Here is a 15,757-nt window from a genome sequence, read left to right as displayed (position 1 = left end):
CTGTACACACAATTATTCGCGAGGAACTGAATTTGTAGAAGATTTACGCAAAATTTGTCCCAGTGGTGCTCAGAGAAGATCAGACTATTTGATCAAGATGGGCATCAAGACACTTCCTCACCCTCCCTATACTCCAGGCCTTGCTCCCTGTGAGTTTTGATTATTGCCCAAGCTCCAAGAAACCATTAGAGGCTGTTGTTATGAGACAATTGAACAGATAGAAGAGGCTATGACGAGGGTCATTGACACGCTCATATAAGCGGGCTTACATGGGGCCTTCCGAAAGTTGAACGAACAGCACAATAAGTGCATTACAGTTGGAGGAGAATACTCCGAAGATTAGAGTTCTATGTGTGTATTATCCATAAAATTCCCTGTAAAATTATTTAAGGCACCTCGTATGCATGCAGAAAATGGCATAATACAGAGGTAATACCATCGATATATGAAATACCGTACATTGACAGATTTCAATTTTCTAAATATTTCAATGAAGATTGATTTGAATAGAAAAATTTAAAATGTAAAGATATGATTATATTAAAAAGCGTAAAATCAAAAAAATATGGCTATGCGAAATCGATCAGTAAAGACCTTTCAGCAACAACAAAATTGTACTGTTTTTTTATGACGACCTAAATATCAACCCTTTTTATTATTTAAACTAAGGCTGTAATTTTTCAATTTATCTAAGCCTATTATTCTGCTCGGGTTTGAACATAGTCTCTTCTGGCGCCGGAGAATATGTTTGTAGATACAAAAGGTTATTTTTAAATTTCAAACGCATCCACAGAAAAATGACTTTTTAAAAAGATCCCGATACATTATAATATATTAACTGCACCTCTTAAGCGGAACGGGGAATATTGAAACCTTGTTTTTATAATAGAGTTGCGACTTTACGATCGGCATTAAATGATAGAGGACTTCGCGAAATGACGTCATTATATCCTCACAAAAGACTTTGCTAAACACTGCAGTCACGTGTTTTATAAGGGTTATCAAATGACCCCTTATTTCTAATCTACATCTTTCCAATTACTTCAAACGTATTACCTAACGCATCCACGGAAAAATGTATATAATAAATCCCTTTGTAATATATTACCCTGATCTATTAAGTGGAATGAAAAGGGGAACTTATACATTAAAGGTAAAATTATGGAGGTGGGACTTTATGATCGGCATTAAATGGCGTGGCACTTCATTAAATGACGTCATTGCAGTCTTACAAAAAGCTTTAGCAGCAAGACACTGAAGCGTCATAAACTTTAGAGGAGTTCGCAAGAGATCCATTTTTTTCAATCTGCATGGGAGACAATATCCATCGTATTTAACCGCACGGAAATCGAAACCGTGATCGATTATTAAATTGGTTCGATTCGGCGATATGTTTGCAGTCTCGACCAAATAATGGAGAACAGTTTTCCCCAATCTATCGGAGCTGTTGACGTTAGCCTGATGCGCGAGAAAGATAGGAGATTCGATCAGATTTTTATAATCTATTGCACAATTCTGAAGAAGACTTTTCTGGCAAGGACCACGAATATCCAAGCCTATCAGACGTTTTATTGGGTTGGAAAACCAATGTATATGTTCTGGAAAATACCAGTGTATCATATTGAAACAGACCATGATTGAAGACATCAGATCGTTTATCTTACAACCATGGACGCTTCGTTCTTTCGGCGTGATCCGTTGTAAGCGGGTTTTAATCTGTTCAGTATAATTAACCAGCAGTTGCAATATTTTCAATCCCTGTGATTTCGTTAAATAATGGTACATAGTGAAACGTTCCAGTAACTTAATGCCGTGAAAAAATATCCGGAAATACGTCGAATCATCCATGGATTTAGTTTCATCAAAGAAAAACTCACATAAAATTAAATACGAATCAGCATCATTGAGGTTCCACATGGCTATCGTATAGATATATGCTGTGAACAAAGAGAATCCCGACATCGATTCCATGAAGCGTAATGGCCGAACGTTTTCGGATTCAAAATGGTGAATAACTTCCATGATTTTTCCTGCTTGACGCGAAGTCTCAAACATCCGGGTTCTTATTGGGGTCCCACGAAGTCTTAACGCTTTCTTCCAGTGTCTGTGTGCTTGGTCTTGGAAATTAAGGATTTGTTTCTGGCAACTTAGCATTTCGTTAACCACAGCGATCTCTTCGGTCGTATAAGAGCCTTTCTGGATGACTTGTTTTATCACATTCTGAGAAGAAACATCTACCGCAGTGTATAATGCGTCGGTGCCCACATCTGTGCTTAATCTTACCAGAGTATCATCAAGGCTCAGTAGAAAGTTTACCAAGCTCCTCTTTTTGTTTGTTAGCGCCAAAAGCAAACACGTCACACCAACTCTGTCTGTCAGATTTATATCCGCGCCTGCCGCCACGAGCACCTTAAAAATTTTTAAATTTCCCATAGAGCTCATTAAGCAGGTCCTTCCCAACGCGTCTTGACTATTCAGGTTCGCCCCACTTTTTATTAAGATTTTCGCTATTTTTAATCTATCATTGAAGCACGCATAACAAAGCACCGTTATTTCATCCGATGTGAAGACAATTTCGGTATTGGCATCATAATACAACAGGATGTCAACAAGCATCGGAGAATTGGCGAGGGTCGCAGCAGCGAGACAAGTCAATTTTTCTCCCTCAATCAAACCGACGCTGTTTGGATCAGCGTCGCAATTTTGTAAAAAATGTACCACGACTAAAAAGAGTCTATGACTCACTGCATGGAAAAGCAGCGACGATTCTTGGTGTTGGATGGTGAGGATAAAGCGTCTCTGTTCGAGGGGGTACGGCTTGAGGATGTCAATGATTTCGGTTTCTTTTCGCAATGCAAGAAATTCAGCAATGTTTCGGGAAATATTCCAAAGACTCATCATGGACACTGAAAAAAAAAAGAAAAAAAGGCAGATAGAATATGCTGGCGAGAAAACAAAAATTTGAATTCGAAAGAAAATATCATTGAAATTGAAAAAAAAAGTTTTCATAAAATATTTTTTTAATGCTACTTACAAAGGTTATCCGCAGACATTTAAGAGTATACACCATTAAATGCTATCTGCACTTACCTATAGTGACAATGGAGGCGAAATCTCAAAATGGCCATTTAAATGTAGATATTTGAATGAAGTACTTTCAGGTAATGTGATTTTGGCAATTTCTATTGGTGGTAGAGTAGGTTTTTTGTAGTTATTGAAGGAAACAAGCTTAGTCTTGGCAGCATTGAATGTGACCATCCATTTTGTCTCCATTCCACTACAGATTGGGGGTCATCCTCTAGTGTTTCTGCCATTTCCTTAAGTGATGGCCACATCACATCTTTGAAATCTGCTTGAAAGTCAACACCAAAGTGTACTTGAATATGCTGAAGAGTGTGGTGATCAACTGGTGCAATTAAGTGTCTGCTAGCAAACTCTGGGTGTGGCAGCAGGTCTAGGCGCTATCGATATCATTTTGAAGCTCAACCCTTCGAACGACAAATATTGAAAAACCAGCTAAAAACAAATTCCTTCACCCTCAACTGGGCACTTTTCGTCAGGGAGGGGTTGTTGTTTTCGCTGATATTTTCAAAAGTCATCGCTTCTTTTCGACTTTCTAGCCTTAATTAATTCCTTCATCACTTCTGGCTTGGCTATGGGCGCAGCAGCTAATGCGTCAGTTTTTTTCTACTTTCTTTTCCTCGTTCACGATATGGGTTCGAGCCTGCCTTCCTACAATCACTTTTTTGCTCAACCAACACTCTTACACATACTTCCACTTTCTTTTCCGCCTTCGTGTCACGGATTCGACCCTGCGTACTACAACTTTATTTTTTTGCTCAGCACACATCCAAACATACGGGCAACTCCTGGCACCCATGCTAGTCTATAATATAAATCTCACCTATCTGTTTAAAATGTATGTATGTATATGTCAGGTCATGTCATATGCTACTGGTACCATGTAACCCAGTACTACCTGCCTCATGGTTGGGTCACCGGCGACTAAACTAGTTCCCCCACCAGACTTGTTTGGCGAGGAGGGTGGCTAGTCTCCCTGAAGGATTAAAAACAAGACCTTCCAAAGGGCGAATGAACCCTTTTTCGAGGTCAACGGCCAACTAGCACCGTGTGCGTTTGTGTGTATGTATGTGTATTGGGGTAGAGAGGGCTCCCGTAAGCCGTGGTGAAGGCAACCTTTCTAGGAGAAGCAAATCTGATTTAAAAAAAACATAAAGCTGGAGACCAGTACCCGCATTAAGCTGGTCTGCAGTTTAACTTGTTGCTGGCTATCTTGCTCTTGCTTGTTGCTGGATCTCAACATTTTGAACCGAGAGAGAGACTTAGCTGTCGTACAAAGCTAAGACTCTAACATCTTTGTATAAATACTCCCTCAGGCATTTGTCTATTGAAATGGTCCTGTGGCGATGAAAGTCATTTTTGGGCTCATGGACTTCAAGTGTCCGAGAGAGTGGCACTCGTCTGACAATGCATGCCTATAACTTTCGACAGAGGCGACGGATTTTCACGAGATCGGTATCGTTTTGAAGCTCGACCCTTCGGGCTACAAATATCAAAAAATTGGCTAAAACATTAATTCTCTTACTCTCAACTGGGCACTTTTCTACAGGGAGGTGTCGCTTTTTTCGATTGACTAGCCTTAATTTAAACATTCGTCACTTCCGGCTTGGCAATGGACGCAACAGCAAAGATGTTGCGTTTTTGTTTTTTACATTCTTTTCCTCCTTCGTGGTACGCGTTCGAGCCTGCTTGCCTACTACCCCCCTTTCGTGCTCAACACTTCTAAACACCCGAGCAACGCCGGGCACCCAGGCTAGTCTACTCTAAAAACATCTGCAAAAAGGGAAATTTTCTGTAAAAATTACTTTTAACCCTAAATAATTTTATTCAATGAATTTTTCATAATTTTGGGATATATTACTATTTTCGACATGACAATTAACTAAGTGATATTGTTTTTGCTTAAATGACATTAAAAATCGATCTGTGTCCTCTCTTTGTACAGGCACCTTTATGCGTAAATAAATGGCTGTACAGACATTAGTAGTTATGCTCAAATAATGTTAATATTCACAAAACCATTTATAACAAGGGAGAGGATGGAGCTTTGGTAACTATCCTGTATTTTTACCTTCACTTTAATAAATACAGGTATTTCTGCATTATATGGACGGCGTCATTGTAAAGGGGCGATAACCCAGTCTCTTCTCGGTCAAATACCACGGCAAATAAACAAAAAAGTATTTTTTTTATTTGAACCCCAAAACATTTATTATATAAAAATGTATCCATCCATCCATCTACTTATATAAAAAGCACTTGTTTGTGTGTGTGTGTGTGTGTGTGTGAGTTCGTTCCCTATAGACTGCAAAATGACTGGGCCGAGTTTTATTTTACAAATTTCACACACATGTACCTTATGTACCTGGGAGTATTTTTAGATAGGTTTTGTATCGGAATACCTCTGATAAGTATCAAAAATCGATAATCAAAGAAATTTGATTAAAGAAGAAACAGTCCAATTTTAGTCAAAGTTAACACTTTTATGCAGCCTACCAACATAATTGCATTCAAGAAGTTTTATCACCACACAAGCAGAATTGCTCAGCCTATAAAATCAACAGTAGGTGTTCTTATAAGACAGAGGCGCGTTCAAAATAAACGCTTCTGTTTAGAGTCTAATCGGACCATTTTACTTGACTTTTTTCATTTTAAACTAAATTCAAGTCATCATATAAAATTAAAAATAAGTTCATAAAATCAACACTGTTCTCTACAGTGCAATGTAAACTACAATGAATTGTGGATTAAGTCATTGCAGGGAGGCCTGTGAAGCGTCATCCAAGTGCACAACGGTGAGTTCCTGACTAGAGCAGGCAATCAATTGATTTTATTGACCAATGGGCAATTGCACCGATTTTGATAAAAATTAAAGTATTAGAAGTGTGGAACATTTATTAATCTTTAAATCCCGAGCAGCGTCGGGTCGCTCTGCCAGTCATAATTGTAAAAACATTGAAAAGTTTTCGTATTAAATATTTTAATAAAACAATTGGTACTTGTACAGTTTAACAAAGACATTAAAAAAAATGAAAATATCAAAAAGGTTATATTGTACATATCCGTCATGGAATGAAGATCTCAGGGGAAAAAAAAGAAAAGAAAATTCACTTAATTTCATCAAGTATTTATTTTTTTTATTTTTTTTTTTAGAGCGAAAAAACAATTTGTTATGATACCGAGAAAAAGGTTCGATTTCTGGGAAACAAGTGTCGGTGCTTTAAACTGAGTTATCTCCCCGTTGCATGTTAAAAAAAATTCAAAGATAGCTCTCTTCAATGCGCTGTCATGAAAACGTGTTTTTCTTTTGTAGGAAAAAAAAGCGAAAAAACGAAAAAATACTATCAAATTAAGTGAAAATATTTTTGGAGATCTTTAGTCAAAAACGGATACGTACAATTTAACCTTTTTTCGATATTTTCATTTTTTAAATGGCTTGATTAAGCTGTACAAGTACCAAACATTTTTCGAATTAAAGCAACGTTAGATTTTCATAAAGTATTTTTTTTTCAAACAATTTAATAATTTAAAGGAAACATTTTTCGAATTAAAGCAACGTTAGATTTTTATAAAGTATTTTTTTTTCAAACAATTTAATAATTTAAAGGAAACATTTTTCGAATTAAAGCAACGTTAGATTTTTATAAAGTATTTTTTTTTTCAAACAATTTAATAATTTAAAGGAAACATTTTTCGAATTAAACCAACATTGGATTTTTTTTTTAAGAAACATTTTTTTTAATTGAAGTAAAACTGTCGCTGTAACGAAATATAGTTTTAATATCTTTGTGGCACCTGTTGAAGGGTTAGGGTTAGGGTTAGGGTCAGCAATCTATTAGCCTGCAAAAAAAAAAAAAAAAAAAAAAAAAAAGCTGCTAATTTTAATAAAAAAGTTGATAACCTTAATAATACAAAATGTAGTTTTACGTAACTATTAAGAGAAAACCAACCAACAATAATTTCATTAGATGAAAATAAAAATAATGTTAAAAAGCTGCGGCAATTTTTTTTTTTAACTTAAAAGTAAATGTTAGGGTAAGTTTTTTAAAAAAGTAATCTTTAACCTTTAAAAAAACAAAAAAAAAAAAGAAACTTTTAAAGCTGCTGCGATTTTTTTTTTTTTTTTTTTTTTTTTTTTTTTTTACACTAACAAACTTTGTATTATTGTTTGTTTTACGGCATATCAACCCTTTTCAGGTTATTTAATGCCGAATCCAGTGATTTTGAAGAACAGTTTTTTATTAGAGTAGATTTGTTTTTGTTTTTTTAAGTCGGTTTCTATTTAATCCATAGTTGGGACCCTAACAGGTACTACCACTCCGGGTCAGAGTGGACCTGGGAGCAATGGCAATTAAAGGGTGGCTCTACACTCCCCGAAGCTGGGGCCCTCACCATCGGATATAGTTTAAGGTCATATGCAGGACCAAACCTTGTATTAATACCACCAACATCTAGTTTTTAACATTACAAATAAAAATGTGACGATAGTTATAGAGGAATTGTAAACGCCGCTTTAAAAGTTTCATTCTTTTGTATTTTTAAGGTTGAAGACTAATTTAAAAGCCTTACTATAACATTTACTTTTTAATAATAAAAAAAAATGTCACGTCTTTTTTAAATGTTTTCATTTGATGAAAATATCGTTGGTTTTCTTTTAGTAGTCGAGTAAAAACTACATGTTGCATTATTAATGTTAAGAACTTTGTTACATTAAAAACAATTGTCGCAGCTTTCTTTTTTGAATGTTTTGATTTAATTAAAAAAATATCGCTGCACTAGGTGTATCAGAAATTTGAAGGAATTTTTAACATCCCTAACAGAAAACTGCGAATAAATTATTAAAAAAAAAAACTCATAATTTCTTTTTAAAGTGGGTTGTTTATTTTCTGTATGGAATATACTTCCAAAATAAACTATTAAAGTTGTTTAAAAAAAATAATAGAAATATTTTTTATTAAAAAAAAAAACAAAAAAAACGAAAAAACAGTGTTTACAAAATATCAGCGAGCCTTCATGCAGCCATTTCTTTTACGTAATGAAATCAATTGAATTTTACGAGTTAAGCATTTTTCAATTTTTAAACTTTAAAAATCTATCACAATTTTTCTATTGGTTCAATTTTTACGATATTTTCAAGGTCAGTGTGAAATTTTATGCTCTTTCCAATGAACTAAATATATTATTTTAGACAAACGTTTTTTTTTTCTTTAATTCACGCCCCCATTTTGAAATGTCTATTAAAATTTTAATAATTTATGTGCCAAAGTTTTATATATCACAAATAAATAATATATTCCAATTTAAAGCAAAAATAATAGTTTTTTGAAAATTTACCTGTAAAGTCCAAAGTGTAAAACTTTTTTTTAAAACCACGTTGATTTTTCTTTTTCTTTTTACAACGTGGTCACCACTTATCAAGGCCCGGAAGCCACTCAGGGATAAGGGTTATTGTAAGTACAGTACGTTAGTGTGGAGATTTAATAAAGTGTCTACTTAACGGAGCAGTTCATCAGGAATTTGTTTATGTTGGACTTGAAGACATCCAGGTTGTAGTCACGTGGGAAGCAGGCAGACGGAACAGAGTTCCACAGGCGTGCAGTTCTAAAAAGAAGCTTTGTTCATGGAATCTACGTTTTGATTTAGGCATAGATAAAGAGTGGAAAAAGTTTTTGACAGTGGTTTCAGCTAGGCGGGTGTTTATCGTGAAAGATTGGTGAGGGGGACCAGAGATTGGAGTTCAGACGAGCACCTGGTAGTAACGGTAAAACAAAGACAGGCTCGCAACGTCTCTCCTGAGGGAGAGAGGTTGCAGGAAAGAGAAAAGGGCATCACCCACTAGGCCACGAAGCCTATTTTGTACTCTGTCAAGGCAGGATAGGCTGTTTTTAGCAGCTCTGCCCAGAAATGGCAGCAGTATTCCATCCTTGGACGTACTTGGCTTTTATATAGATAGAGAATTGCATCAGTAGTGAGATATCTTCTGGAGCGGTAGAAGGATCCCACCATCTTCCCAGCGACCTTGGCAACAGACTTGATGTACGTGTTCCATTTCAGATCAGGAGTGAACGTCAAGCCCAGAAGCTTGTCAAAACATGGGGCTTCTCCTAGACGAGAGCCATCCATTTCAATTGATGCCAGATGGGGATCAGAGCGTTGATGATGTAAAGATAGGAGTTTGGTTTTAGATGCATTAAAGGTAACCAGCCACGTCTTTCCCCACTGAACCACGCGCTCAAGATCAGAGGAGAGAGAATCAGAGAGAGCTTTGTCATTTACAGCCTTTGATATGTTGCCGTAGATAGTCGTGTCATCAGCATAGATGTCAACGAATGATTTAAGTATGTGTTTAGGGGGATCATTGATGTAGATCAGGAAGAGAGTTGGGCCCAGAATGGACCCTTGAGGGACTCCAGCATTAATACTGCAGGCCTCCGATTTTTGTCCATCAACCACTACTCTTATGAGCCTATCGGAGAGAAATGATTTAATGATAGAGAACATTTCCAGTTATACCGTAGCTGGAAATCTTGTGAAGTAGACCCTTATGTCATACCTTGTCGAAGGCCTTTGGTATGTCAAGAGCAATTGCCCTAGAAAGGAAGCCTTTGTCAAGAGATTCACTAATCCTAGGAGATATAACCGTTAGCACATCTACGGTAGATCTTGCAGAATGGAAACCATATTACGTGTCACTAAGGTTATTTCTGCTGAGGTGGTTGACTATTTCTCTATTTAATATGGATTCCAGCAACTTACTCATGACACACAGGAGACTTATTGGTCTGTACTGAGAGGGAAATGACTTATCACCCGAGTTCTTAAATACAGGGAAAACTGATGAGGTTTTCCAGGGTGTTGGAAAGCACTTCTCCTTAAGGTAACGCTTAAACAGTTTCGTAAGTATGGGAGCAAGTTCTGGTTGAAGCTTTTTTAACACTAATTGGGATGCCGTTAGGGCCAGTTGCTTTACTGGAATCAAGGTTCTTGATTAGCTTGGCGACTTCATGCACAGATATTTGTATGTTACATAGCGTGTTCTATGTTATAGGAGGAAATATGGGGAGTTGATGGCTTTCGTCGTAAAAGGTAGAATTAGCTGCAAAGTTCTTGGCAAATAGTTTGGCCTTGTCTGAAGCTGACGAGATGACCTCTGGTCCATTGATAATGTTTGGGATAAAACGCACACTTCTGTTCAGGATCCTATTTGTTATTTGCCAAAACTGGTGGGACCCAAGCCGCTGATCAGCTACTTTGGATTTAACAGACTGAGCATATAGCTCTCTTGCATTATTTATTACTCTGTTATGCTTATATCGTCAAGTAAATACCGGACGCTGACGGCAAATTTTTCTATTTCATTCAATGTTTTCTTTTTTTTAGATATTTAAAAAAAATTCAGTCGATAAAGAAGTATTAAAATATATCAATCAAAAATTCGTATTTCATTAAGAGAATTAAAAAAAAAAATCGGTGAAATGGATTTTTTGTTTTAGGGGAAAAACTTATAAGTGAATGCGTGTTTCTTTTTAACTACGGAGGGCGAAAACTACTAATTTTGGTTAACACACACAATAGAAAAGAGACATTATTTATGTCCCTTTGACGAATCCAGATTTGATAAATTTCATAGTAGCAGGAGGAGCTCTTTTAAGCTTGGCGCAAAACACGTTACGAAAATGCGATTTTCTACGACCCTCGCTTTAAAAAAATCCTTTTATTTAAAAAAAAAATAAATGGAATTTAAAATAAATATGGATAAATTCTTAACAATGAAGAATGGCACTACCCAGTTTATAGTATTTTTTTAAGTAAGTGATTTTTTGGCATATATATATATATATATTTATAAGCAAGTCAGAATATGTTGATTTTCTTTATATTTTTAAAGAAAACCGCTTAAAAAAAGCAAAACATTGCATAATTTGCTATTAAACCTGTTATTTTTTTTTAAATTTGGTCTTTGCCCCTTTAATTGAAAAAAAAAATTAGGGGTTGAATTACATTTTTCAAGTAGTTATAAGCTTCGAAAAATAGTTGAATTATTAAGGTTCTGATCATCATTTTTAAATGGCCACTTTCTGATACACCTATCGCTGCAGTGCTGCACCAAGCGTCTAAATTATGATACGGGGAAAAAAAAAAAAAAAAAAAAAAGGAAGGAACAAATCTTGGTAAAAGAGAGTTATCTCCCCCTGTGTAAAACAGCGCCAAAAGTAAATTAATGGTTATGGTATCATATGTTTACAGAAAGTTTTTAGATGAGACAAGTCATTGGTATCGTCGGTTTCAAACTCAATAATTAGGATCGTTTTAGATACCCATATCAAGCTCTCGTCAGCCAATACTCATCTTTACAAAGCAAATGTCCTTTCCAGGAGATGTTTTGATTTCAATTCCAGCTGATGACACTCGAAGCATTTTTTTTTTTTTTAACATTTGAAATCAATACTCTGTGTGTGTGTGTGTGTATATATATATATATATATATATATATACACGTCATATTTTGTACTTATGCACTATTTGACCCGCACGCTGAAATAACGTTATTATTTAGAAAGCCGGTTTAATCAAGACATTAAAAAAAAAAAAAAAGCTACATTGTACGTATCCATTTTGTACTGAAGAGTTCCGGAAAAAATTTCACTTAGTCTGATCGAGTATTTTTTATTTTTTATTTTTTTATTTTATTTTACAACGGAAAATCACCTTTTTATGACAGCGCGTTAAAAGGTAACCATCTTTGGATTTTTTGAACACACCACGGACAGATAACCTAGTTTACAGCGCCGGCACTCCCTCCTCCGCATCTTTAATACTAGATTTTCTTCCTAAAAATAGAACTTATTGCTCGGTATCAATAATTGTTTTTTCGCTGTAAAAAAAAAAAAAAAAATAAATAAAATAAATAAAAAAAAAAAGTGAATTTTTTTTTTTCGGAGAACTTCATTCTATTGCTGATACGTACAATATAACCCTTTTTTTTTTCTTCGATATTTTCATTTTTTAAATGTCTTGATTAAACTATACAAGTACCAAAAAGAGATAAAATTTTACCTTGAAAATATTGAAAATAAAAAAAAATAAAAAAAATAGCGCAGTTCATTACATGCATAAGGGTCTAATATTGGCTCTGTAATAATAAATACGAAATCTGCACGAATTAAAACATATTTAAACGAATTTTACGACTGGACCCCCCCCCCCCCCACTGTTAGGAGAAAGTACAGAATCGTGACAAGACACCTGCCTCCTTTCCATGTTACGCTACGAATAAAAAGGCGCGATTACATGTCTGCTAGAATTAAACGATACGTAATTTGAAAACCGAAAAAATAAATAAATAAATAAAATAAAAAGACACTAACGCACACGAATGCAGCTTTGGGTTGGCGTTTTTAGTACAAGCCGGTGATACGTTTGCGACGATAGTGAAAAAGAGGTCAGCCCTCCCAAGCTTTACCTTCGCTTTGAGAGGGAATTTAGTTGCGTCACTACCAGAAAATGCCAACGGGGCTGCTCATGCACAAGCATTTCACAGAATGCTCTGGATTTTGAAAACTTCACCTTGTGCCAAACCTCCTCCAGACGCGGAAAATTCATATCAAAATAAAAACACCCCACCCCGCCATAAAAATAAATATTGTGGATTCGTTTATAGATTTGAAAACAATTATTGTACTTACGCAGAGAGGTATCGTGCTATTCATATGTAAATTTATAAAATATTCATATATATTTTCAAGTTGAATTCAAGTTTTACGGTATCTTTTGTTTATTAAATTGTTAGGTGAAAGTACAGAATAGTTACAAAAAACCCCTTCCCCATGTTAAGAATAGTTACAAGACATCCCCCTCTACCTGTTCAGTGAGGAAAAAAACATGGCCGCCAGATAAAACATTATGGATTACATTAGATTATAAATGTGCAGATATCCGGAAAACTACTCGTCTGCCCCAAATTTTCATGTGATACTTGTTTTCAGCATATCCGAAAACCTTCAAAAGGTCGTTATTTTAAAAGAAGTGTTGAGTTGTCGTAAAAGTAAAAAAATACTAAAAATACTATCCAACAAGTAGCTCAGTATCTTTTTGTAAGCAATATATATTTCTTGTTCGAATCGATTTGCATTACTATACACAATGATTCGAAAAAGTTATATATATAACAAATGGTACGAATGCACTTATTGATCCGTGCTGAAATAATAACGTTATTTAAAAAGCCGTTCTTAACATGGGGAGGGTGTTTTGTACCTATTCTATGCTTTAACCTTACAATTGAATAAAAAAAAAAACATAAAAAACTTTAATTAAACTTGGAAATACGATTTTAAAAAAATAGCACGGATCACTAAATGCACTAGCACCTAACAAATGTTATGAAAGGCAAGATAAGTTACTTTTCTACCAAACTGGATATTTTTTGTGTGTTTTTATTTAATTTAACATTTATTCAGCTCGAAACAAGAAAAAAGCAGTGTTTACCGGTGTATTGAAAAATTTTAAATGGTGCCGAACTGTTAAAATTTGTGAAAATTAGTTAAAAATAAAAAAATATGCAAAATACTGTTAGAAACCCGCTCAATATATGTTACCGTGACATCAGCTGATATATTTTGGTGGGCTTTTAACAGTATTCTGTATATTTTTTAACTCATTTTCCCAAACTTACCGTGTTCAGCCACGAGTTTAGTGCCATTTCAAATTTTCCAATACATCGGTAAACACTATGCTTTTCGAGCTGAATAAACATGTTACATTAAATAAAAACACTAAAAAATTATCCAGTAACTTATCTTGCCTTTGATAACATTTATTTGTTATATATTGTTTTTTTTGGGGGGGGGGGTGACAACTTTTCCGAATCTATGTGTATAGTAATACAACCCCGTCGATTTCAAGATCAGATGCCAGTCCCCCAGTTTGATGAACAAACTTTTTGCGATCAAATTTTAGTATAAAAAATATCGGTACTCATGCAGAGAGTGATCCGTGCTGAAATAATAACGTTATTATTTAAAAAGCCAGTCTTAACATGTGGAGTGGAAGGTGTTTAGTATCTATTCTGTACTTTAACCTTAAAATTGAATAATAAAAAAAAACATAAAACTTTAATTAAACATGAAAATACCATTTAAAAAATTAGCGCGGATCACTCTCTGCATTAGTACCAACCAAAATATCAATATTAACTCTAAGCCCAGGCCTAAATACAAAAAAAAAAGAAAATGTTTCTTTACGTTGTCGGTTGATTATTTTATTCGGAATTGTTAAACATTTAGAAACTATTAAAGCTCACTTTCGCCAATGTTTTGTTAACAATTCAGCAAGTAAAAACAATAGATTCGACTTACCTGAGATGACGTCACTTCTAATCAAATAAAGAATAACGAGTCCTTTCGTATTTCCGTTTAAAAAAAAAATGTTAGTGATCATTTTTATGTTTAACTGTACAACATTTTACCATCGAATTATAGTCCCGCACAAAATAAAATTTCGAAAAAATTTAAAATTATAATACCAAAAAGCTTGAAAATGAAAGTTATTTATTACTGAAAAAGTATTGAATTTTAAAAATTGAAAGTTTAAAAAAACCTTTTGCCAATCCAGAAGAGTAACCGTCTAAAAAAAAAAAAAAAAAAAAAAAAAATCAGTATTAAACGGTGTTCAGTAGGGACTGCCAAACGATTGTGAAGATTGGACCGCATGTTTCCGTGATGTCAGATTTGTGTTAACTATACAAACTATGGAAAAGCAGAAGCGACTTAATGATTTTTTTAAAACCTTTGTTTATCTTCTTCAAGCTGCAATTAATAATTAATCTTTGTTATAATTTTGTTAGGTTTTAAGATTTACACAGTTTAATGATTAATAATATTATAAACATTTGTATATTAAATATGAAATACGGTTTTACTGAATGTTCTTTTGGTTACCTACGGGTTTCCATATTTTGTTCGGTAAAAAGAGACAAACAAAATATGAGGGAGTGGGTCTACAAAATGCTTAATATTTGTGAAATAATATTTTCAAATTGGTTTTAATCTAGCGATAAAATAGCTGACAAGAGTAATGTTTATATTAAAACTAAAAAAAAACATTTAAACACAATTAATTAAAAATCTATGTTGTAACGGAACATTTTGAAATAATGGAATTTTAATCGTTTTAATGTTTTAAAAATTAATTAATGTTTACGAAGTTTCTTTTTATTGGCAATTCAACTGATTATAGTATATATTAATTCGAAAAAACCCTATTTAAAAAAAATCAATAAGTTTATATCAATTTTTTAATTGCAATTTCAAGGTAAATTTTTGTTCAATATGTGTATTTAAATTTTTGAAAAATAAATATTTTTTACTTATTTGAACTCTTATGTTTCATAATAAATAGAAATTTCAATAGATTTAAATATATTTTGTTCGAATTTCGAAAAAATAAATGGGGGGGGGGGAACACGCACTAAAAATATTTCCCCTCGTATATTTTACGAAAACTGCATTTATATTTAGTCAATGATATTTAACTTCATCCGAAATATAACTTCCAGCGAAAGGTCCTGATTCCTCAAAATATGTAATTTATTTATTAAATTATTAGGTGGAAGTACAGATGAGTTAACTAAGTCGATATTTGTACAGTTTAATCAAGACATTAAAAAATGAAAATA

At 34.1% G+C, this 15,757-nt stretch overlaps 1 protein-coding gene across 2 annotated transcripts; it reads right to left on the bottom strand.

Annotated features, from left to right (window-relative positions):
• Nucleotides 1–240: 240 nt before the first annotated feature.
• LOC145246475 (uncharacterized) lies at nt 241–14,535 on the bottom strand. Of its 2 annotated transcripts, none has more exons than XM_080108093.1 (2): nt 14,439–14,535; nt 241–2,906 (listed from the first exon to the last, which is right to left on the bottom strand). In XM_080108093.1, the coding sequence occupies exons 1-2, from the start codon at nt 14,518–14,520 to the stop codon at nt 1,141–1,143; spliced, it is 1,848 nt and encodes a 615-aa protein (XP_079964219.1). In that variant the 5' UTR covers nt 14,521–14,535; the 3' UTR covers nt 241–1,140. The 2 variants fall into 2 exon arrangements, with proteins under 2 accessions (XP_079964219.1, XP_079964220.1); XM_080108094.1 differs by lacking the exon at nt 14,439–14,535 and adding an exon at nt 12,545–12,645.
• Between the last annotated feature and the right edge of the window lie 1,222 nt (nt 14,536–15,757).

The sequence above is a fragment of the Euprymna scolopes genome, chromosome 24 (genome assembly GCF_053919585.1).
Source record: "Euprymna scolopes isolate OS-2025 chromosome 24, ASM5391958v1, whole genome shotgun sequence".
NCBI lineage: Eukaryota > Metazoa > Mollusca > Cephalopoda > Sepiida > Sepiolidae > Euprymna > Euprymna scolopes.
Note: the sequence above shows the minus strand (reverse complement) of the source record. Positions and strands in the feature narration are given on the sequence as shown.